Genomic DNA, 25,220 nt, shown 5'->3' with positions numbered 1-25,220 from the left:
AGCCGTGACAAGAGAGCCAGTGGAGATGCGGCAAGTGCACTCACTTTTTCAGAGGCGCTCGCTAGTTTTGAGCCCAAGGCATTGAAGGCGATGGCGGCCAGCGTCCCCTCGTGGGCAGCAATTGTGCAGACTGTTTTCTGTTGGTGACAAGGGAAAACAGACACGGATGCTGGGACAGAGGGAAGAAGATGCATTTCCCCTCCCTCCTCTCCTTCGGAGATGCCCTCCCGCCTTTGCTGGGCTCCCTGTGTCTCTCTCTGCACCAGGCCATTTACGCAGGAGCCATACAGCCTCTTCTGGTCTATCCAGATTCTGCCGCGGTTCCTGCCCTCCTCCTGCCCTCTGGAAGATGGACAGCCAACCGCAGGCCCAAGGCGCAGCGATGCTGCCGCGGCCCACCCTGCACGCCGCTTTCGGGGGCTTCCCGCAGCAATCGTGCCCTGCCCTGTGAAGCCGCGGGGGGCACAGGGCAGGAAGTGGACATCCGTACACTGTCACCTACTTCAGCCAGACAATGGGCCACCTGCTGGCACGTGGTTTCCACTCCACTGTCTACGTCTGCCTCGGCTGGCGAGCCGCCTCGCAGGTTGACTCACGGCAGCCAGGACGGGTATCATTACCTTCTCCTCCATTCCCAGCCAGACTGTGGCCAAAACAAACGCCCCCGGTGTCGCTTCTCCCTCTACACCCTGCCTGCCGCGACCCAGCCTGCTCATCACCTGCCACTGACCACGCAGCCAAGCCGGTGGGCTGGGTCAGCTGGGTCACTGCCAACTCACCAGGGAGTGTCCATCGTAAAGCACAATCTCGCCTGTGGTCAGGCTTCCAGGGTAGGCCACATACGAATTGGAATGGTTGATGGAGAGGGCACAGAGACCTGGCAAAGAAGGGACAGCAGATGAAGAGGCCACGCAGAGACCAGGCCTGGAAAGGGCATCTGAAAACAGCGCAGCTGCAGTGCCACCTACTGGCGAGGGGAGGGACGGCTTAGCCGACCTTTCCTGCGATCAGGGAATCTCTACAGTAAAATTCACACTTGATGCTGGCCAGGTCTCTGCAGCAAAGCAAATAGAACTCAGAATACTGAAAAAGTTCTTCTTGACATTTTGCCACGGGGCTCTGAAACCGCATCTGTTTCTCTTTCATTACCCTCTAAGGCTCTAAGAGACTTTACGGAAATAAAGGCAGTATGTCTCAGCCTTCCTGCAGGTGACTACATGCAGCTGGCCACTCATAGCCAGTTGGGGAGCCCAGGAGGTGGAGGGTCGGGGGAAAGGACCTATTTAGAAACTGTTCATTTTTTTTTTTTTAAGATTTTATTCATTTACTCATGAGAGACAGACACACAGAGAGAGAGGCAGAGACATAGGCAGAGAGGGAAGCAGGCTCCACGCAGGGAGCCCAGTGTGGGACTCGATCTCGGGTCTCCAGAATCATGCCCTGGACTGAAGGCAGGCACTAAACCGCTGAGCCACCCGGGCTGTCCGAAACTGTTCATTTCTAAGCCAAATAAATGTCTGCCTCGATGAGGGAAATGAACACCTCCAGAAACGCAAGTTCATTTGAGGGCTGAACCTTCAGGTAAGATGGATCTCTGCCATTGAAATAAGCTAAAGAAAGAGGACATTTTGGTCTTAAGGTGCTTTGACAATATTCCGGGAGAGCAAACAGCCAATCACATCACTGAACTGATGTAGACAGTTTTTGTTTATAAGGAGACTCAAGGTGGGGGTAGTTCTAAAAGTGTTTAAGTAAAGGATTTTCACAGCAGTGGTCTGGATTAATAGTAGAGGTGTCTGTGACAGGAGTGAATTCAAGGAATTAGTGGAATCAAAAGCATTACCAGAATAAGAACTTTGAGATTAGGCAAGTGTGACCTCTTTTTAAATGAAAAAGGCAATTGACAACTTTGTCACAAGTTAGGGTATGTGTGTATATATATATACACACACACATAAATGGTGGGTGTAGAGCCCACCCTTGTGGGGCTTGAACTCACAGCCCTGAGATCAAGATCTGAGTTGAAAAACCAAGAGTCAGACACTTAACCAACTGAGCCACCCAGGTGCCCCACAAGTTTAGTATATTAAACAATTTCTTAGACAAGTATAAGAAAAACTTTATATCAGGCTAAAATGCACCCAACCTAATCTGCTGGGGGCGGGGGATGAGCAGAGAAAAAAAAAATCCAACATTGAGAACTGAAACCGAGGTCCTCCTTCCTGCTCTCTGGCTTTGATGAGGACAAAGCCAGGGCTGTGTTCTTATCACTTGCCACACAGAACTCTGGGGAGAACGTGACTGAGCCCAGAGCCCTTACCTGCGTGCTTTGGCATCCTGCAACCCCTGCTGGTACAGGGTCACTCTCAGCCCTAGCCTTAGGGAGAGACTCTCCTGTATCTTCCCAGTTTTGCTTGGGGAACCTCAATTCCCCCATCTTCTCTGGGCTCCTTGCAATCCAAGTGCAATTTCAAGAGCAGCTAGCAGGTGGAAGGCATTCTGGTCTTGTGAAACAGGCGGGAACAGCATGGGAGGTTGGGTTGGCTTGCATGGTGGGTTCCCATAGGGCTGCTTAGCAGAAGAGATGGTAAGACTGGACATGGCAACTGGGCAAGGACTTGAGGACCATGCCAAAGAGTTAAGATCTTAAAAATGCAGTGGGTATGCGCCAGAGGTTTCTAAGCCCGTATGTTTAAAAAAAGCAGTGTTAATCAAGACCACAATGAGGTACCATTTCACACTCACTAGGATGGCTATAATCAAAAAGACAGATAATTGGAACCCTCCTACGCTGCTGCTGGGAATGTAACATGGGACAGGGCTTTGGAAAACAGTCTGGCAGTTCCTGAAAAGGTTAAACACGGAGTTATCATATGACCCTCAAATTCTACCCAGGAGACATTAAATCATACAGCCATATACAAAGCAGTATCATTCCTAAGAGTCAAAAAGTGGAAACAACATAAATGTCTATCAACTGATAAATATGGGTAAATACCCTTATGATGGAATATTATTAGATACAGAACAAATAAATGTTCTAACATGTAAGTGAAAGAAGGCTGATACAAAAGGCCACATATTATATGATCCCACTTACATGTAATACCCAGATTAGGTAAATCTAGAGAGACGTAAAGTAGATTATGGTGACCTGGGGCTGGGGGTATGGGGGGGGTTAAGGGCTATGGGGTTTCTTTTTGGGGCGATGAAAATGTTCTAGAATTGGTTGTGGTAATGGTTACACAAATATACAAATACACTAAATATACTAAATACACTAAATATACTAAAAGCTATTGAATGGTGCACTTTAAATGCGCGGATCATACAGGATGTGAATTCTAGCTCAACAAAGCTGTTAGGAAAAAAAAAAGGAGTGTTTTAAGAATATTTGTTTGGCAGAGATGGGCTGAGGACATGGAGTCAAGACCCAGGTCTGTCTTCGACTCTGTAACTCTGGCTGAGTGATTTGTGGCCTTTTGAGGCTCACATGTTTATTATCCATGACATGAGGGGGCTACAGTGATCTTTCCAGCTTTAACATTCTAAGATGCCAAGTCTTCATTTATTTACATCCTCCTCTGAAAATATCAAGGCCCATCTGTGTGGCAGGGAGAACGGGGAGGTTTTTGAGCAGAAAGCTTGGACTTTTGAGTTGCCCTTTAGAGTTCTTTTTTAAAATTTAATTGAGGTAGAACTGACATATATAACATTATGTTAGTTTCAGATGCACGACATAATAATCGGATATTTGTATATAATGTATCACGAGTGAGGGATAGTCTAGTGAGTCTAGTTAACATCTGTCACCATACGCAGGAAATTTTCTTCTCATGATGAGAGCTCTTAAAAGCTTACTCTCTTACCAACTTTCAAATATGCCATAGTGTTAGTAACTATAGTCTCCATGCTGTATATTACATCCTCATGACTTATTTATAACTGGAAGTTTGTAACTTCTGACCCTCTTCGTCCATCCTCCCTCCCTCCCCATCTCCCCACCTCTGGAAACCACCAATCTGTTCTCTGTACCTTCTTTTTTTTTTTTTTTTAAGATTCTGTTTATAAGTGAGATTATACAGTATTTGTGGTATTTGTCTTTCTTTGACTTAACCCACATAGCATGATGCCCTCAAGGTCCATCCATGTTGTCCCCAATGGCAAGATTTCCCTTTCTTTCTTATGCCCAAATAACGTTCCATTGTACATATGTATATACCACATTTCTCGATCCGTTCATCCAATGGGCATTGGTGTTTCCATGCCGTGGCTGTTCTAAATAATGCCGCAGTGAACATGGGGGTGCAGATGATCTTTTTCGGGTTAATGTCTTCATTTTCTTTGGATAAATACCCACAAGTGGAATTGCTGGGTCACATGGTAGTTCTGTTTTTAATTTTTTGAGGAACCTCTGTGCTGTTTTCCAGAGTGGCTGCACAGTCTGCGTTCCCACCAGCAGTGCACGAGGCTCCTCTTTCCGCTGCATCCTCGCCAGCACTTTGTAGCTGTCTTTTTGATACTAGCCATTCTGATGGGTGTGAGATGGCCTTCAGAGTTTTTGTTGTTGTTGTTGTTAAAGTGTAAATATCCCAGAAAGGAAGAAAAGCTTACATTTCTTCGAGTAACATCAAACCTTCGGTAGTATCTGACAGTGGGATGACACTAGACTCTAACAGGGAAAGTTCGATGGCCAGGGCAGGCCTACTCTGACACATTACACCTTATCTGAGAGCTTTGCCTCCGGGCTTGCGCATCTGCCAATCCACTTGAATTTAGCCAAAGGATCCTGCACACCAACCTTTGCAGACTTAATGAAGGTCCCCAGAAAGGTTTCCCACGAGTTTCTTAGATTTCGCATGGTTCAGTTCTCAGAGTCAACCAGCTACAAGAATGCATTTTTATTCCTTCTGAAGCCCCCGAGGAAAACATCAAGAGCTCACTTGAGGCTTAGATATTACCATTCTCCTCGTCCTGTTTCCCATCACAGGTGTCACACTAAGCCTACTCCAGGAAGGAAATCAGCTTTGTCTCTGATATCATTTTGCATCACAGAAAAGTCATAGTGTAAAAGACTTGCAGAGTCCAGAAAATACAAAGCAAGAGAAAAAAAAAAAAATCACTCATTGGTCTAAAACCCAGAGGCTTTTCACCATTCTCAATATTCGAGCATATTTTCTTCCAGTCTTTTTTCTATATAGGAATTCGGTTTTGGGCAGCCCCGGTGGCGCAGCGGTTTAGTGCCGCCTGCAGCCCGGGGTGTGATCCTGGAGACCCGGGATCGAGTCCCACGTCAGGCTCCCTGCATGGAGCCTGTTTCTCCCTCTGCCTGTGTCTCTGCCTCTCTCTCTCTCTCTCTGTGTCTCTCATGAATAAATAAATTAAAAAAAAAAGGAATTCGGTTTTGATGTGGCTTTTGGGTTTGCTTTAGAATTGACACAGTCTCATGAATCACTGTCCGCTCTAACTTCACTGAAATTGTTTGGCTGTAATTGTTCTGCAGTGGGAAAAGAAGTGCCTGTGATCGGTGCAAGAACCAATGGGATCGTCGGCTGGAATCAGAAGGAAGTCCCATGATTCTAGATCATCCTCACCTTGGTAGTTATAGTATGACTTGACAAACTTCAAGCAAATTAACAGCGACTTATACACTGCAGTTCCCTCTGGGTCGATTGATGTCTCAGAAGATGCTTTCCAAGTTTCACAAATAGAAATCTCTGTATTTGCCAATGTTCTAGAGCCACTTACCCCACTTGTATTACCCTTTTTCAGAGGGAGCGCTGGCTTGGGCATAAACCGCTCCTTTGTTCTACCACACACACTGCTGTGTGGTATAGACGGTTCCCTCGATGTTCTGTAGAAGGTCTTGTTTATGGCACCGCCGAGTTCTGCAGTTGGCAGAGCTTGCGTGGAGATCTCCACCCTCACTGCTCAGCACACAGACTGCTGTGCTGGCAGGAAATTAACTTCGAGCCCCGTCTGGCCAAACCCTTTAAAGGAAACAGCCTGCAATCTTTGACACAACAGGATTGGCCGTGACATAAACACAGACGAAAGGAAGGAAATTTACAGCCGCATTAGATACTGGGTGCGAAGCAATGGTAGAGCTCTGTGTATAGCATTTATTTATAATTCACTAGGTTACAATCCACTTGGCATCAGTGCGCTCCAGCCAGTTGGACAAGGGACTCCGTTTCTCTTGTGTACCCATTAAGCATTTATCAAATCGAGAGCCAGAGTTTCCGTCTTACGTCTCCGTTCAGAAAGTGAATGAGAGAAGGGTGACAAATAAAGGAGACTCCCTGTGTCTGAAAATTTTACATTCCTGGGTCTGACGGCTCAGAGTCAGCTGAGCGAGGAACTGGTCGTGTCCCTGCAAGTGCAGCTTTGACCATGTCAGGCTGCCCTCCAGGCAGGGGCTGGCTAGGGAGCGAGCCTCGCCTTTGCTCTCCCTGCCTGGCTCTTAATCCGCCCCAAAATAACTCTGTGGGATACACATTATCGTCTCTCTTTTGCTGGAGAACAAAGGGAGCTCAGTGGAAGTTGACATGATAATTATAAATTGCAGGATTTGAAAAAGTCTTGGGCTATCTCTCCAAAGAACACCAAAGGTGTCGAAAGACCGTATTTGGGTCTTTTCAACCCGCCTGTGGTCTTTCAGAAGGAAATGCTAACTTTGTCCTTGTATCCATTCATAACGTTTATGGGAGGCAGAGAAAATACCTCCCACTGTTTCTAATTTTTCTTGTGATAAAATTATTCCTTTACAAATCATACCCATTCTCTCTAACATAAAATACAAGGGGCCCAACCACCCTTTCAAGCCTTCTTTACACCCTGTTTAAGCTGCAACAAGTGAGGCAACCAATGAATTTTTGGAGCTAAGAAAAACAGGTACATTTGCTATAAATTAAGAGTAGATGGGGAGAAACCGTTTTTCACGGGAGGAGTGGGCCCAGTCCTGCGGGCAGAGCTGTCTTGCAGGCTGAGCATGTGAAGCCGACCGCAGCGCTAATACACAGACCCCTCTGCTGGAGAGGGTACTGACCATGGCAACCCCTGCCTTTCAGAGAAATAGAGAACCAAGGCAGCTTCTAGCTTCCTGGCCACCTGGGTGGTCCCTTGCCGGAATCCATCAAGGTCTAACTCAGGTCCATTCCTGCATGAGATCTGCTCTGATTTGGCCACAGAACTGCTCCTGCCTGACCTATAGAAGAGCACATGTTCCTTTCAACTGTTTGCACCCCACAGTCCCACACTGGGTCCTAGCCCTGCAAAGTGCCAGAGCATTTGTCTTATACTCCATTACACAAAACACATTTGTCTCCGGGGACTCGTGTGGCTAGATTTTGAGTCCCTGCTGGGTACGTGCCCTACCTATACCTGACAGCGCCTGCTGTGGCTCCAGACACACGATACATCTTCAGTACCTACTTTCCCCGATCAGTTCAACCTCATATTTCTGGAACAAAAACCTGACCATCCACAGCTCCTTCACTTACCATCCTTCATTCTATGAAATATGCTTTAAAGTCATCATCTCACAGAATTTTACAATGGCCTCAATGCCTTTGATCTTTGAAAATATATTCTTTCATGGCTGAAATGTTAAAGCACTGAAGTTGACAGTAAAGGGCCATCTATGTAACTGAGAAGAGGGAAGGAGAGCAAGCATAGGAGATTTTACTGCATGGTGGGCTGGGAGCTGGTCACAAACTTGACCTCTTGTCATTCTCAGGTGATCCTGCAAGATAGCTATTAGGTATCCCATTTTACAGAGAAAAAACTCTGAGGCCCAAAGGGCCTCGGGGACTTGGGTTGGGCCATACAGACCCTGCAATTCAGTGAAAGTCAAAGGATTAGGAAACTGCTGTAAACTGGAGGAGCCACTTACTGATCCTAAACTGATCCTAAACCTGAATCCCTGGAGACACCAGCTGTTCTCGTGTGAGGACCCCCTACCCTCCCACATGATGAAGGGCTTCTTTCTCATTTACTTCTTGCTTAGTGAACCCCTATGCATTATCTGCTCTTTCAATCTACCAAATCCAATCTAGTCCCATTCTTACATGGCGCACTGGTTAAACAGTGTTAGAACTGAAGGATTTAGTAAAGACCAGTATCCTAGCACATCACCCACGTAGAGAGATTTCACTTTAACATCATAAAACACATTCTTCATAGCCTTTTTCTACTCCTGCAGACACACCAAGTCAAAACCTGCTTCTAATTATTACACCTACTCTGTACTGAACAATCACAGAAAATAATTAGGGGTAAACATGTTTTAATATCAGATGCATGAAATCTCCTACGCGTCTACCTTAAGTGTCTTAACACATTTGCTGAGAATGGGTCCCAGATGAAAGGGGTTTCTGGAAGGCTGCGGCCTTCCTGAAGGATGCACTGCCTAACATAATTGGGATTTGCCACCATGAAGAGAAACCTCCCAGGTAAACACCACTGAGACTCAAAACCCATAAAAATACTGCCTTAGGTTTTCCAGTGAGGAGGGAATCCAGCCTGTGAAGGGAGCAGGTGGGGGTGAGACGAGGGTGGGTAGGGAGGGGGGCATCCTCCCTGATTTTGGAGCTCACCTGTTGGGTTTGCAGGAATATCCAGGATGGTTTTCAACAGTTTCATGTCTTTGATGTTGTGAATGTAGATGGCCTCCTCCAGACACACCAGCAGCCTCTGCAATCACACAGACTCATCAGTCCACTGGGCCAGTTCCTCCCAAAGGAACCAACCAAACGGAAATCACTTATCTTTCATGTAAGCCCTAAACTTGCTTCAGAGCCTAAAGGAGGAAGAATTTCAAGGATCGATTTGAAGATTATGCTTATGTACGCACATGCATGCACGCACACATTATCCACCTGAACAGAACCATAAAATACAAGATCTTAAAAAACTTCATTTAAAATTTTAAAAAGATTTGTGCGGAGGTGCCTGGGTGGCTCAGTTGAGTTAAGCGTCTGCCTTCGGCTCAGGTCATGATCTCAGGGTCCTGTGATCCAGCCCTGTCTTGGGCTCCCTGCTCAGTGGGGAGTCTGCTTCTGTCTCTGCCCTCAACCTCGTGCTCTCTCTCTCAAATGGATAAATAAAATCTTAAAAAAAAAAAAAAAAAAAAAAAAGAAATTGAGATTGTGTGTTTGTGTGTGTGGTACTTTCCCTTCTCTTTAGAACTGGAATTCCTGGACACTTCCTGATCAGACTCCCTTTACTATTTAGGACAATTTTGGGTAACCTTTTTGGTTCCTATTCCCACCAGACAGGCTCCCTTTCAATGTCCATAATGAAGTCTCCCTCTTGCACAGACATGGGTTTCTTTACTCCTCCTGTATTACCAATCTTAGGCTTTACCCCCTCCAAAGAACTGCCAGCTTTACCTTTGTTCCACTCAACTCTCCTCCACACCTACTTTTAAAAAAAATTTGTATTTAATTATTCAGGAGAGACACACAGAGAGGCAGAGACACAGGCAGAGGCAGAAGCAGGCTCCCTGTAGGGAGTCTGATGGGTGACTTGATCCCAGGATCCCGGGATCATGACCTGAGCCAAAGGCAAATGCAACTACTGAGCCACCCGGGTGCCCCTCCACACTCACTTCTGCGTACTCTCTCTGGCCCTGGTATAGGGAATTGGAAAGCCCTTCTGCCCTCCTGTGCACACTCGGCCCCAGGGTGCCGCCTGCTCAGGGTCCCTCCCAGCTTGGCTCCTTTCCCTCTCCAGGGCAGGGAGGCCCTTCTCTTCCTTTTCAAATGAGGATTGTCAGGTGTAGAGGTTCTTCCCAATGGCCATGCTCCTACCAAGTGGAAACAGGACTCGGGGTCGATGTTGGGTGTGTAAAGGAGTGGAATGCATAGCTCAGTGCGATGCGGATGCTGGGTGCCAGTGAGGGGCTGTTGGGAAGGAGTTTTTGGTTGGGTAGCTCTTTCCTCACTCTAAGCAGCTGCCCATGACCCCTGCACAAGCCTGACTAGCTTCCTCTAAGCTGGTGGTTCTCAGGCTTTGATGAACCAGCCGAGGACCTAAGGGACAAGACCTGGCCTCTCCCTGGAAATTCTGGTTTGAGAGGTTTTAAACATGAATCCTGGGTCATTCTGCTGCACACCTGAGTTTGAGGGCCACTGTTCTTAGGCCAGATCCTTTTATCGCACAAGACAACACTTACAGAGGAAGGCACCTAAAAATACTACAAAAATCCCTAGGAGGTTCTCCTCCAAGGGACTAGACTGCCCTACTGTTTTCCCAGTACGACTTCTCACGGCTCAGAAAAATGAAGACCATCACTTTTACCAAGCAGAAAATAAAATGTAAATGCCTTCCTCAATTTTAATTAAGGTTCTGTGGCCACAAGTCTGAGCACCAAGGGGTAAGAAAAAAAATCTAATAGGGTCTCAAAATTGATGGCAAACATTCGCGTTTCTCTGAGAAACATAGTCCCTGAAACAAAGTCCTTGCCGTTTGCCAGCACTTTCTATGGTTTGGACTATAGTAGTATATGGTAATGTTCTTAGGTTTCTGACGTCCTCCTGTATCCCCACACCCAAGCCCCAGGACACTGGGTCCTCAACATATGCCTCTTGTAGGAACAGCCTCCATATCCAGCTCATGCCACCTGTCGGCATCCGTCCCACCAGCTGTCATAGCACCAGCTGCTCTGTGGCCCACTCAGTGAGTTTCAGGTCACCCCTGCTGGCCACAGACAAGAATAAAATGGGAGGGAAACAGAGATAACAGCAAGGGGGAAAGAGGAGGCATCGTGTCCCAAGTTCCTGCGCAAGACTCTTCTGGGGCCAGCGTGACCCTGGAAACTGCTCTTTAGTGATCAACGTTCAGCCTTAGCAGAACCCTGGGTGGGCCTTCGACTCCGCTCGTTCCCAGTCACCTTGGCTCTCATCAACTCTTCTAGATTTTAGAAGTAATAACCCCTTTTAGTGATTAAGAAAATATTGATAGCATCTGCCCTCAAGCATCACAGATTCAGAGGTAGCTCCAGAGAGGCTTCGATCCAGGGGATGTGCAGCTGGATAACCCAGGGCCCCTCAGAACAGATGGTCAGACCACCGTCACAGTTTACATATGGAAATACATCAAATGTGTCCTCGTTATGCCACAAGATACATCTCCTCAATTAAGGACAAGGGGCACGACATTAACTGAGGTTGAGAAATACCTTTACTAAATATTTTTCCTTTCTATATACTTAGAAAAAAATAGAGATGTTCTCTCCTCATAACTCCCTACACAAATCTTTGATGGTTTCCTGTTGTTTTTTAAAAAAGGAACTGCACTGCCCAAAGACCCGCTGACTCCCACAGCGGGCAGGATGCGCAGCACTCACTCCTGTTCATTTCCTGCAGGGGGCGGCAGAGCCCTGGCATCATGGGACCCTGGCCCCGCAGGGAGGGGCTGCTGCAGGTGCCCAACCCCAGAGCTGCCAAGGCCCAAGCCTATGTTTTAAAAAAAAGCACCCCCCCCCCCAACTCAGGGCACCTGAGTGGCTCAGTTGGTTAAGCGTCTGCCTTCAGCTCAGGTCATGATCCTGGGGTCTTGGGATCGAGTCCCTAGTTGGGCTCCCTGCTCAGCCTGCTTCTTCCTCTCCCTCTGATAAATAAAATCTTAAAGAAAAAAAGAGAAACTTCTTAGGAGAAAAAATGCTAAGGAGGAGAGAGGTGTCTAAGTGGGTTCCAATGAACCTGCCCATTCACAGCTGAGCAGTGCTAGGAGCATTGACCTTCTAAAGATTTTGGGGCAGGGGAGCCTCAGAAGTCACAGATGTTATACTGAGGACAGGGTGGCATTGAAAGGCTAGCAGACTCACACACTTGAGTAATCCTCTGTCCCATTTGGTAATGAAAATGTCAGAGAACAAGTAAGAGAGAAATTACAGAAATAAATTCCATAGGTACTATTTGAAGGTTCTGATCTTATAGGACTTTGGCCTAAACAATCTTTTTTTTTTTTTTAAGATTTAAAAAAAATTATTTATTTCGGAGAGAGAGAAAGAGAGAGCATGAGCGGGGGTGGGCAGTAGAAGAGGGAGAGGGACAAGCAGACTCCCCACTGAGCAGGGAGCCTAATGCGGGGCTCCATCCTAGGGCCCTGAGATCATGATCTGAGCCAAAGGCAGACGCTCAACTGACTGAGCCATCCAGGCACCCCTGGCCTAAATAATCTTAAAAAGACAATCAGGTACCAAAATAGAGATTTTAATTTTCATATACTGGCTATCACTGCATGCAAAGATAATAAAATTTTGCAATGAATTTAATGTGCTACCAACAGATTTTAGAGAGAGCCCTTGAGCCAAGAATCAGGCTTAAAAACCTTCAAGTCGAAAACTCTCAAATTGCCTTTCCCTCCCTGGCCAAGAGCCTGGGCTTACTTCCTTCTTTACTCCTGCTCCTTACTTAAATAGCCCCACATCCTACTTCTTAGGCTCTCTTCAGTACACTGCTTTATATAGACCTAAGTGGGTATCCAATCAAAGTAGTTGACCAACTCAACGAAACAATCTCTTCCTTCTCATAAACGGAAGAGAGCACTTTGTCTCATTTGTTTAAAAAAAATTAGCATTTAATAGTTTAGGTAAGAAGACAAGAAAACATTGTCCTTGATGAATGCAATGACCTCCATCATCCTGGAAATATTGAACAGAAAGATCTGCATAGTCATATAAAGAATGTTTGTTTACTTATTTAATAGGTGGTCAGGAAATGGATATTCACTGAGTATTTTTTTTTCCACCAGGCACTGTCTTTTCTACTAGGCCTACAGTAGTGAACACAACAGATACAATGCCTGCCCTCATAGGATTTAAAATCTAATGATTTAAGATAAACTCATTCATAGCCCCAAATATTTATTTAAGGAAATTTTCTATTTTTTTTTAAGATTTTATTTATTTATTCATGAGAGACAGAGAGAGAGAGAGAGAGAGAGAGAGAGAAAGAGGGGGGCAGAGACACAGGCAGAGGGAGAAGCAGGCTCCATGCAGGGAGCTCGATGTGGGACTCGATCCCGGGTCTCCAGGATCACACCCTGGGCTGAAGGTGGTGCTAAACTGCTGAGCCACCAGGGCTGCCCAGGAAATTTTCTATTTTTAAAGAGAACATATTATATATTTGATATAAGAATAATCCTTCTTTTGACAAAAAAAGAAAAAAAGAAAGAAAAAGAAAAACACCACAAGTAAGATCTGTAGGGTGAGCCAGGACAAAGAAATGGGCACATGAGCCTGGACACTTGAATCGCTGGGAATGTCCAAGGAGAGAGCAAGAGAACGGGTAGTTTTACAACTGCTTTCAGAGTGAGCTGGGGAGGGGAGGGCACACTCATCCTTAGGAATTTTGTTCTAAGAGGCATTACTGCTCACAGGACTAAGTCACAGCCAGATTTCTACCCAGCCTGCACCCAGTGGAAGAGGGTTCACTCCACCAGTGGCCAATGTTCGAGAAAGGACATGAGGCTGAAGGGCCAGGGAGGCCACATCACTGAAATGAGTACCCGGAGTAGGCTTATGATGTTCCCAATCATACTCGGCCTGAGTATTAAAATCCCTTTTAGAATCTGATGTTTGGTTTAGAAACATTCATCTTTACAGGTATTCATCTTTCTCTTTGGTGCCAATTAACAGAAGCCCCGCAACCCCGAGAGGTCTCCCCGAATGTACCTGTCGGTTCAGCCTTATGGACAGGATGTTGCTGGAATAGCTGTAATTACAGATCTCTGTGCCTTTCTTGAAGTGATAGACGTTCATTTGCCGTGGCTTTGAGTGACTGACCACCACCACCAGGCTGCTGGAGAACAGGCGCTCCACGATGTAAACGTCTGGGATTTCGTCTGGGAGGGAGAGCAGACTGAGGTCACACAGATTTCAGCCTCCCCTGAGCTGAGCTGACACCAGTTAGCCGAAAGCCTCTAGGTCTTGCAGACTGGGTGCCCTCCATTAGCACACATTTACAATGATTTTCCTTCCCCCCTGCAATGAAGCTTTAGCTGTTTCCCAAGGTAGCAATCGATTCCAATTGCCAATAGGTATTGGCCCTTGCCAATACCTAAAGAAAATGTTGGTAACCAGAACCCAGAGTCCGGTCTTTCAGAGCTTCCCATGATCCTGTGTGCGGTAAAATCAGCCCTAGGGCCCCACTGTTTGCTCTGTGAAACATATTTGGGAGGTTTGGCCACTCTCAATCTAACTTTTCTCCCTGAGAGGTTTCAAAGGAGTGTCTACTCTGGGGAACCTCTGCTTTCAGGATTCCGGGCCCTGTTGCCAAGAGGTACACTATGGACAGACACCACCATGGTGGGGGTGGATAGTAATCTAGTTGAATCTGTAACCTCTCCCCATCTTGCTGTGCAACCTGGCCCTCTCTGCAATCCCTTTCCTGTTGAAGACAAACTGGACATCTGTGTTATGACCAGGGAAGTAATTCCATACTCAGAAAGAAGGTAAATAAATAAGCCTCCCGAGTGCCCACAGGTAGACACCTCAGTGTTTTCCTGAGAACATTCTTTTTGTATGCTTGTCTTCCTTGTGCTTAGGCAGGTCTCACAGGGAATGACACAGGATAGATACAGAGTCAAGTATTCACAAAATGGTGTGATAAAAGTAAGATCTTATAAATATATTAGGGACCCAATGTATTTATCTACTAAACCTTTCTTTCCAGGAAATCCAAAGATTGTGTATTCTTCACTATTACGATGGCATAAATTATTACTTACCCTGAGAAAATATGAGAGTCACATTTCTAAGCTGCATTTTTTGGTAATATTCCTTAGAAGTACTTGAACATCTTCAATATGAGCTATGCAAATGGGATAGTGTTGCTTTATTAAAACAAAGAAAAAAAAAACAAAGAAAAGACTTCCACGACTGAATGAATGTTAGCAATATTCTAAAGTCCCAGTACAATGGAAAAAAAAAATCATAAGTGACCTTCTGGTTTGACAATTATAAAAACCGATGGCTGTGCACAGAAGTGTATGAAGAAGTGTCAACAATATGGTTTCACACAAAGGATTTCTTAATATAAAAAGAAAATGTTACCTAAGATATTGCCAAACCAGGGTGCTTACTTGTGGTTTTTTTTTTTTTTTTTTTTTTAAACCAAGTGGAGGCAATGATTTACATTTAAATCTGAAAAATACTGACTCCCTCAGGTTAACAGTTAAGGTAGAAAAATGCAGACAGCTCAGGAGCACCACAGATTAAAGTCTGGAGGGAGGATTTGGTGTCCCTGAGATCTCACACACACACACTTACTGCTTCCATGGACTTGGTCCAGATGCTCCACAGAACTCAAAGAAAACAGCTTATAACCGGCTTTGGTTCCAATTGCTAGGGATCTGTGGAAGATAATGAGAGCATGGGAATGACAGGAGGTACTGTATTCCAGCCACAGATCTGCTGAAGATAGACATTCCCCTTCCCCCCAGTCTCCTAGTAGACAGACAAACATCCATCCTCAGGTATTTCGATATTTGATAACTATCTAAATGGTGAGGCACACCTTGTCAGGTAGGCAGGTACATTAAAATGACAAAGCGCAAAGATAACCGCACACACAGAGATGTGAAATGGTTAAGAGATCTGAAACTCATCCATAGAAATGTCAAACCTACTAGCGACTATGCTTTCCCAACTGGACAGAAATAGGAACAATATAATGCTTAAGAATACTCATCCTGGTGCTACTCCCAACACTATTAGGGGGCTCCTGTTTGTTTGAGAGGTACTTTACCAAGAGATAAATTTTCTATTTCCTTTTTTTTTTTTTTTTTTTGCTTAAAAAATAAATACCTGATCATAGTGGGCACAGTCATTAGTAGGTACGTTTTATTTATTTATTTATTTATTTATTTATTTATTTATTTATTATAGGCACACAGTGAGAGAGAGGCAGAGACACAGGCAGAGGGAGAAACAGGCTCCATGCACCCGACGTGGGATTCGATCCCGGGTCTCCAGGATCGCGCCCTGGGCTAAAGGCAGGCGCTAAACCGCTGCGCCACCCAGGGATCCCTTTTTTTTTTTTTTTTTTATTTAAGTAGGTACAATTTAATGGATGCATCCTTTCATTGCTTTTCACGAAAATATTCCAGATATTTTATAACAGTAGCTCTCATTCCCAGATGTATATTAAATTCACTTGGGAAGCTTTTAAAAAATACTAATTATTGTTTATTGTTGCTCTTCCAACTGAGAGCTTTTTTTTTTTTTTAAAGATTTTATTTATTTATTCATGAGAGACACACAGAGAGAGGCAGAGAGACACAGGCAGAGGGAGAAGCAGGCTCCCTGCAGGGAGCCTGATGCAGGATTTGATCCAGGACCCTGGGATCACGACCTGAATGAAAGGCAGATAATCAACCACTGAGCCACCCAGGTGCCCTCCAACCCTGAGCTTTTTATTTAATTGGATTCTTTCTTTCTTCTCTCCTTCCATCCTTTTTTTTTCTTTCTTTTCTTTCTCTCCCACCTCCCATCTCTCTCTCTCTCTCTTCTTCCTCTCTCTATTTTTTTCTGTTTTTAGTTCTTCAGTGTGCAGCCAGGGTTGAGAACTCTGCCTTATACCATGTTCCACAAAGCTAGTATCACAACCAAACAGCAAAACAAAAAATTAAACACCCATCTGAAACAATATGGGCTAAAAAAAAAATCTTTTCTTATTTTCTCACTTTCAACCAACAGATAAAGACGGAGGGTAAACCCCAGTTGCCTTGGCCTTAGGATGAAAGCAAAGGAGTCAATTTTGTTCAGCAGCTGGGATCCCCAACCAGCTCTCTCCTACTTTGCCTTTAGCACCTCACTGATGAGCAAAACCTCACACAGAGCACACTCAGAATAAGCAGTCTGATCTTGAGCACTTCTACCCTTGGGAAGATGCGATGTCAGAGCTGAAACGGACCTTAAAATGGTCCTAAGTGGACCTAAAAATTAGCCCGGCTTCCTCATTTAAAACAAATATCTGAAAAGGTGAGATTTGTTCTTCACAGGGAAGCATATACGAACAGAAGCAGTTTACTGGGGCAAGTTTGGATGGCCAAGGCTCTGGTTTCATTAGCCTAAAAATAAAAAAGGAGGTCACGTGATTTTCCCTGGAATTGTTTTTTTTCTACCCAAACGTTTGTTCTTCTCTGGGTCACAAGGATAGGAGAATATGGTCAACTTTTAACCAGTGAGGAAGTTGCCTCTGTCTCTCAGTCCTCCAACCTGCTGGGGGGCTAACATGGTGTGCTGTGCACCCAGAGCTGACCAACAGTAACTGAAGAGGCAAGCCAGCAGCATCTTAAAACTTCAAAACACAGCTCCAGGCAAAAGAATGAAACTGGACTACTAGCTGACACCATATACAAGTGTGAACTCAAAATGGATTAAAGATTTGAACGTAAGACCCAAAGCCATGAAACTCCTAGAAGAAAACACAGGCCGTAAGCTCCTTGGCATGGGTCTTCGAGATGATCTTTGGATCTTACTCCAAAGGCAAGGGAAACAAAAGCAAAAATAAACAAACAGGACTACAACAGACTAAAAAGTTTCTGCACAGCAAAGGAAACCATCAACAAAATGAAAAAACAATCCACTGGGTGGAAGAAAATATTCGCAACAAGGGGTTACTATCCGAAATAAATAAATTCACATAACAAAAAAACAATCTGATTTAAAATTGGGAGAGGATCTGAATTGACATGCAGATAACCAACAGGTGCATGAAAAGATGCTCAACATCACTAATCATCAGGGGAATGGAAATCAAAACCACAATGAGATATTACCTTATACCTGTAAGAATGGCTATTATCAAAAAGATAAGAAATAACAAAGTGTTGGCAAAGATGCGGAGGAGAGGCAGTGCTCGTGCACTACTGGTAGAAATGTAAACTGATGCAGCCACTCCAGAAAACAGTATGAAGGTTCCCCAAAAAATTAAAACTAGAACTATCCTATGATCCAGCAATTCCACTTCTGGGCATCTTTTTATTTATTTATTTATTTATTTATTTATTTATCTATCTATTTATTTTTTTCATGAGAGAAAGACAGAGAGAGGCAGAGACACAGGCCGAGGGAGGAGCAGGCTCCATGCAGGGAGCCTGACTTGGGACTTGATCCCAGGACTCCAAGATTATGCCCTAGGCCGAAGCCAGGTGCTAAACCGCTGAACCACCCAGGGATCCCCTCTGGGTATCTTTCTGAAGAAAAAATGAAAACACTCCAAAAGATATATGCACCCTTATGTTCATTGCCATGTTATTTATAATAGCTGAGCTATGGAAACAATCTAAGTGTCCATCAGTGGATGAATGAATAAAGATGTGGCATGTACGTGTGCACATACACACACTTCTCAGCCATGAAAAAATATGAAATCTTGCCATTTGCAGCAAAGGATGAGAGTATTTTGCTACATGAAATAAGTCAGATGGGGAAAGATAAATACCACATGATTTCACTTATATGTGGAATCTAAAAAAAAAGAACACCAGAAGAAAGCAAAACCCAGACTCAGAGTTTACAGAGAATAGGTTGGTGGTTGCCAGATGGGAAGGGTGTTGGGTGGGGGGGGGGTTATGAAATTGGTGAAGGAAATCAGGAACAACGAACTTCCAGTTATAAAATAAATATGGGGATGAGTGGGTGGCTCAGTGGTTGGGAGTCTGCCTTCGGCCCAGGGCATGATCCTGGAGTCCCGGGTTCGAGTCCCACATCGGGCTCCCTGAGTGGAGCCTGCTTCTCCCTCTGCCTGTGCCTCTGCCTCTCTCATGAATAAATAAATAAAATCCTTTAAAAATAAAATAAAATAAATATGTCATGGGGGCTAATGTACAACATGGGAAATACAGTAGCTAAAATCACATTAACTTTGTAAGTCAATAGATGTTTAGAACACTGATCATGGTGACCATTTCCCAGTGTATACAAATGTCTAATCACAACAGGTCATACACTTGAAACTAATATAATACTGTATGCCAATTATACCTCAACTTTAAAAGGCTCCTTTTTATTTCTAGGATTCAGAAAAAATGTTTTAAAATATACTCTGTAGGAATTACTGCTTTTAAACTTTTTTCACACAGGACTTTTTCACATAAATATAGATGCGTTTAGTAGCACACTGAGGTTTCTAAAACTTGCAAGTGAAGGAAAAAATGTAACTAGAGTCTTGTGATATTAACCATAAGGTCTGGCAATTTAAAATAATTTTCAAACGTAAGCCCTGCTCCTAGAACAGAAGGATTTTATACATGAGAAAATGGCAATGTGATTACTGTTAGGTTTTAAATGATTGATCAATGGCCACAAAAGATGCTGAATCCAGGAGTTCAAAGTAAAATCTTATTTTATCTGTAAGGCCTTCCTGCAGGAAAAAAAAAATTCTCATCATCTCTCACAGGAATAGGGCTTGGGACAAATACATACTGCCAATCAAATGAAAAAATGTACCCAAAGTGTCTAGCACAGTGCCAAACATGAAGTATGATCCAAGGAGACTGGCAAGGGTTAGTTGTAGTACTGGATTTCAAACTCAGCCTACACTTACAGAAAAAGACACTCTGATACTCCTAAGTGCATTCGTAAGGGGCTTGACTTATTTTAAAATCCAATGTCATACCCTCTGTGGCTCAGAGCAACTGACTGTGACAAAAACTTTTATTTATAGGTGAGACAGAGCTGTCCAGCAGAGCTTTCATCCAAGAAAACAGAACTGACAGTAGAGACGAAGGAAATTAACTTTCCAACCACCCAATAGCTTTGAAAATAACATTTTTTACCCAAGTGTTTCAGAAAGCTGGGACTCGAGAGTAAAAACCAACATGACTTGAAAAAGTCTAACAACAAAAAAAATAAATAAATAAAAAATAAAAAAAAATAAAAAGTCTAACAAACAATATCCACAAAGCAGAATTTAGAACATTTACTTCCAATAAGCAAACTGACTCCTCTCCTTGTCCTGTGTTCATTTGGGAAGGAAAACATTCTGGCATTTCAACAGCCATCCTCTCTTGCAAAATGCTTCTTACAAAACGTCAAAATTTTATCTACACCATCATTTCTGTAAACTGCGGGTCTCAACCCATCAGTTGATCTTAAAAACAGTTCGGTGTGTTAAAAACACCTTTAAAAGAGGGTATCACACATAGGAGGGGTAAACACTGCTTAATGAAGCACTTTTCAGGGATATCCTATGCATGTGGGTATAAGGGAATGTTGTAATATGTTATTTCTTAAAATGGATTATGGTTAAAAGAAAAAAAAAAAAAGCCTGAAAGTCACTCATAAGTCACTCATGCAACCAAGCTGTCCAGCTACCCTATTACCCGATTACACATCCAGTTTTTCTTTTTTTTTTCGAACAAAGGCATATTGTTTGGCATAGGGTGTTTTTAAACTGAAATACAAAGGGAATGGGAGCCAGATTTACTTATGGTACAGGATGGCCTTAATTACACCGCTGAATGTTCAATATTAGCACAGCCTGGTCAGAGGCAGCCAAGGCCCAAGCCTGAAGCCGGCTCCAAAACAAGGAACACAACAGAAACTGGTACAGCAGGAAGTGGGAAACTGGAAAGTGGACATCCCTGCTTGATGCTCTGGGTGCACATTCCAAAGGCATGATTCCATATGGTCCCGGGGACTGGCGTCTAACAAGTCCAGGCCGAGAGGGAAGGAAACAGGCGTTTGCTTTTCAGGGAGGGAATCCTCGAGATGTCTGCAATACAGCTCGGCAGCTCACTCTCTGGCCTGAGTCCAAATGTGCACATCGAAGTGAAATATTAAAAATCCGCTCCAAAAAAAAAAAAAAAAAAAAAAAAAAGCAACAGGGTGGAGCTCGTGGGAGGGGGGTGGTCCGGGAAAGGGCTCTTGGCCTCGGGGGGAGGGGAGGGGACTCTGCCTCGCCGAGGGGGCTCGGTGAAAACAGGGAGAGGAGGGCTGGGAGGGTTTCTGACGCCCGGAGGCGGCAGGCCAGGTGCCCCGGGCTAGGCTGGGGCAGGGGCTGGCCCGGCCACAGGGATAGGCTGCCTCTTTGTCCCAGGCCCTGCCCAGATGCCACGTTGAGATGCTCAAGGACAAATGGGAAAGTTTTCCCCGTATTCCCATCTTCTTGGGCCCCAATGACCTAGCCTGGGGTCAACCCGCCGCTGCCCGCTCCCCTCCCACCTCCTTTGTCTTGGCTTCCCCTCCCCCCCAGGCCCCCCGCTCGGGTCGCTCACCTCCGCCCCTGCTCCGGCCCCACTCCGCCCGCGGACTCCCTCCCTCGCTCTGGCTCCGCGGCCCGCAGCGGGGGTGGGGGCGCTCGAAGCCCCTGCCCGGGAGGGGGAGGAGGAGGGGAGGAGGAGGGGGAGGAGGAGGGGAGGAGGAGGGGGAGCCCCCGCCCCCCGCCCCCTGCGCCGAGCCAGCCCCGGGCCGCCCCGGGCCGCCCCGGCCCGGCCGCCGACGCCCTCTTGGGGCGTAGGCCTGCGCCTCTCCGGCTGCAACTCCGCGGCCAGGACCCGACCCCCGCCCGCGACCTCCGCCCGGGCTCCCCGCAGGGCAGGCGCCGCGGCTTACGTGCAGTCCTGGTTGAAGGAGAAGCAGCTGAGCGCCGCCTCGACCCCGCCCGGGGGGCTTTCCGCCGCCTCGGCCTCCATCGGGGGCTCGACCCGGGGCAGCCGCAGCTCCGAGCCGGCGACAGCCACCTCAGCAGCCCGCTGGCGCCGGCTCCGCGGGCCGGGTCGCCTCCAGCCCCCCTCCGCCTCTGGCCCCGCCCCGGCCCGCCTCGCTCCGCCCCCCCCGCCCGGCCCCGGACCCTCCGGCGGGTCCCGGCCAAACCTCGCCGCCGAGAGGCGGGGCCCCACCCCCGGCCGCCATTGGCTACGAGTCCACGCCCACGGCGCCGCCTTGGCCAATTGGCGACAGCTGCGGGAGGCCCCGCCCCGGTGACGGCCCGCCCCCGGCTCGGTGAGGCGGCGCCCCATTGGACGAAGGCGCGTGACGCGGCGCTGCAGGCCACGTGGTGGTGTTGTCATTGCCAGATGCTGCGAAGCGGGAGTTGGGAAGCAGCAGCGCGGCTGAGGCCTCCGCCGCCGGCGTCCGCGGTGGGGCTGCGGCGACCAGGGCGGGCGGACGCGCTCGGTCTCACCCCGCCCAGACCGCTGTCACCAGTAGCTCTCTGCCTATTAAACTTAACAGCGTTTAGTAGAGAGCGTGAGACGCGGAAAGCCTCACCCTTTTGTAGAGTCTTCAAGCTGCCTAGGGAAAAAAGTTTCTGAGATGGGGATGCTAAAGCCGGAGAGATCTCAAGTTATTTTACCGATTGTCCTGCAGGGGAGAGCTCTTCCTGCATGCCAAGCACTGTCTTAACTGCGTGTGGTATCTCGCTGAATTCTTATAAAACAGGAAAATATGCTTTATGCTCGATTTTTTTTAAAAACAGGGGCAACTGAACAGCTAACGAGTCTGTCTAAAGTAACACAAGTGGTAGAAAGTGGATTTGTCTGATTGCAAGGCCCGTGAACCAGACAATTCTGCTGGAAAGTTTGGCAAAGCCTATCTGATCTGTAGTTGAAAAAAAATGAAAAAAAATGTGGGGTCCCTGGGTGGCTCAGCGGTTGAGCGTCTGCCTTGGGCTCAGTGCGTGACCCTGGGGTCCTGGCATCAAGCTCACATCAGGCTCCCTGCAGGGAGCTTGCTTCTCCTTCTGCCTGTGTCTCTGCCCCTCTGTGTCTCTCATGAATAAATAAATAAAATCTTTTTAAAAATGAGTTTAAGATGGTGTATTTGATGAAAGGGATGAGATCTTGAAGATGGCACAGTTCAGAACTCACATATTTAAGATGAATCCTGACAAGGATCATGTTGCCATGTAAAATACCCAACACAGTGTAGAAATCAGTAGCTCTGCTGGCTTTGGATTTATATAATTCCTGATGAATTTTTTAAAAGATTCTATTTATTAATTTGAGAGAGGGAAAGCAAGCAGGAGGGGCAGAAGGAGCAGCAGACTCCACACTCAGCAGGGAACCTGATGTGGGGCTCCACCTCAGGATGCTGGAATCATGACCTGAACCAAAGGCAGACGCTTAACCGCTTAACCGTAACCCAGGTGCCCCATTCTGATGAATTTTTAATTCATATTTTGAAAGTTGAGATGACATTTTAATTGTTATGCCACAGTAACTTTATCTATTTTGTGACTAAGCTATATATACGTGTGTGTATGGAAAACCGGACCTAGAATGGATGACTGAAGAACACTATTTCACTTAAATTTTTCTGGTTGCATTTCCGGTTTGGATTTTCTGAAATGCAAATATAAGAGTTTCTTCACTCCACACTCTCATTCTTTTCTCCCAACTGATGTAAAAATAGTTCAGCTCACAGATCCACCCACAGATATTGATTGCTCCTTAGTTGATTGAAAGGTGTTGTATAAACTATCCTCCCTGAAAAAGGCTTCTGTTTGGCTGTTTTAACTGCATCATCTTTGTTACCTCTTGGAGCAAAGGTGCTTCTCCACACCACTCCCAGCTTGGCCATTTAGAAAACCAGGAGTCTGGTAGGCTAGGTGCAAGGTTGTTTGAAGAATTAAATGAAATGCAGAATAAGTTTTGTTTTTTGTTTGTTTGTTTTTTTTGTTTGTTTTGTTTTGTTTTTTACAGTGGAAGCTGTTATGCTCAATAGTTTGGACTTTATGGGCTAAAGTTGGGAGCTGGTGTTAGTTTTTGAGCAGGAGTGTTTCATGATAAAAGCAGTGTTTTAGACAGATAAACTCAGCCAGGGTGTGCACAACAGATTAGAAGGGTGAAAAATTTAGACTAATGTGAAATTCTCAGAGTGACAGGACATGAGATACAGGCTATTGGATGGCAGCAAGACTAGAAAGGATAGGACAAACCCAAGAGAAACTTTTTTTCTATTGAAATATATTTGACATATAACATTGTGTGAATTTAAGGTGTATAGCATGTTGATTTGATACTTACATATTATAATATAATTGCACTGTGGCTATGATTAGCACCACTAACAAGTCACACGAAGAGATATTTTGAGGCACTGCTGCCCAATAGAAAGATAATGAGCCAAAGAAAGAAAGAAAGAGAAAAAGAAAGAATGAAAATGTCAGCCACAGATGTAAATCCTATTTGTAATTTAAAATTTCCTAAAGCCACACTAAAAAAGGCAAAGAGAAATGAGTAGGTGAATTTTAGTAATATATCTAACACGATATGTCAAAAAATCTTATTTTAATGGGTAATCAGTGTAAAAGTACTAATCAGCCAGTTTCGATTATTTTCTGTTTGACATAAGTCATTAAAATCCAGTGTATCTTTTTTCACATAGAACATACCTCGATTTAGGCTGGCCACACTTAACATGCCTATGTGGCTGGTAGCTATTTTACTGCTCAGTGGAGTTGGGGGAGAATAAACCGCAGAACCCGGTGGCTGATGGGGGAGGTGTGGTGTGGCAGGGAAGAGGAGGGAAGAGTCAAAGCTGATTCCGTGGTTAGGAAAATAGAAGCTTATGGTGCTGCTTTCAGAAACTAGTGGTTTGGGCAGGTATTCAGGAAGATGCAGTTAGTCATATGTTGATGCAGCAGAACTGAATGCTCATTGGGATTATGGTTCAGGCCTAGAGATGTGGGTATGTGAGAAAATTGATCATCTTCCCAGCCCCACCTTTCCTGTGAATGGTCCCCCTTGGGTGTTTCCCATTGAATTAATGGTCCACCGTCCACCACTACCCATGAGCAAAGAACATCCCAGGGTTACCTCAGCTGGACTTATTTTTCCCAAGATAATATCAAAATCTGTATTTTTATATAAATACATTTTAAATAAATATTTTATATACCCCTATATTTTTGTGTAAAAATTTAAAATGTCCATGACCAACTCTTATAAAAAACAAAAAAACAAACAAAAAAAACCAACACTGTGTGGACCAAATTAAATAGACCAGCTGGCTGAATGTGGTTTGTGGAGGTCCAGTGTGTGACCTCTGTTCAAGGCATAAGCAGTCTCTTTGAGAAGCTCCACCCTCAAAAGAAAAAAAAATTCCAAAGAAAATGTTACAAATAAATTCAGAGGTGTTAGATTCATTTCTGCTCACGCTGATTTTTCTTTTTCTAAGTTCCAGTTCCAGGTTCTGTGGGAGAGGAAACTCCTGATTTATATTGTTATATTTATAGCATCCTAATCCTTCCACATTCTTGGAG

At 45.3% G+C, this 25,220-nt stretch overlaps 1 protein-coding gene across 2 annotated transcripts in view; it reads right to left on the bottom strand.

Moving 5' to 3' along the window:
• WIPI1 (WD repeat domain, phosphoinositide interacting 1) overlaps window positions 1-21,747 on the bottom strand; it is a 32,478-nt gene extending 10,731 nt beyond the window's left edge. For both annotated transcript variants that reach the window (XR_013354731.1, XM_077853692.1), the window contains exons 1-6: window positions 21,569-21,747; window positions 15,278-15,360; window positions 13,682-13,851; window positions 8,598-8,694; window positions 780-877; window positions 45-137 (exon numbers count right to left, since the gene is read on the bottom strand). Coding sequence is in view for 1 of the 2 variants with exons in the window: in XM_077853692.1 (XP_077709818.1) it covers window positions 45-137; window positions 780-877; window positions 8,598-8,694; window positions 13,682-13,851; window positions 15,278-15,360; window positions 21,569-21,648 (621 nt within the window). In the remaining variant the exon portion in view is untranslated. The remainder of the gene's footprint in view (window positions 1-44; window positions 138-779; window positions 878-8,597; window positions 8,695-13,681; window positions 13,852-15,277; window positions 15,361-21,568) is intronic.
• Window positions 21,748-25,220: the final 3,473 nt, after the last annotated feature.

Source organism: Canis aureus, chromosome 16, assembly GCF_053574225.1.
Source record: "Canis aureus isolate CA01 chromosome 16, VMU_Caureus_v.1.0, whole genome shotgun sequence".
Taxonomy (NCBI): Eukaryota; Metazoa; Chordata; class Mammalia; order Carnivora; family Canidae; genus Canis; species Canis aureus.
The sequence above is the reverse complement of the archived record's forward strand: the minus strand, read 5'-3'. Positions and strand labels throughout refer to the sequence as shown.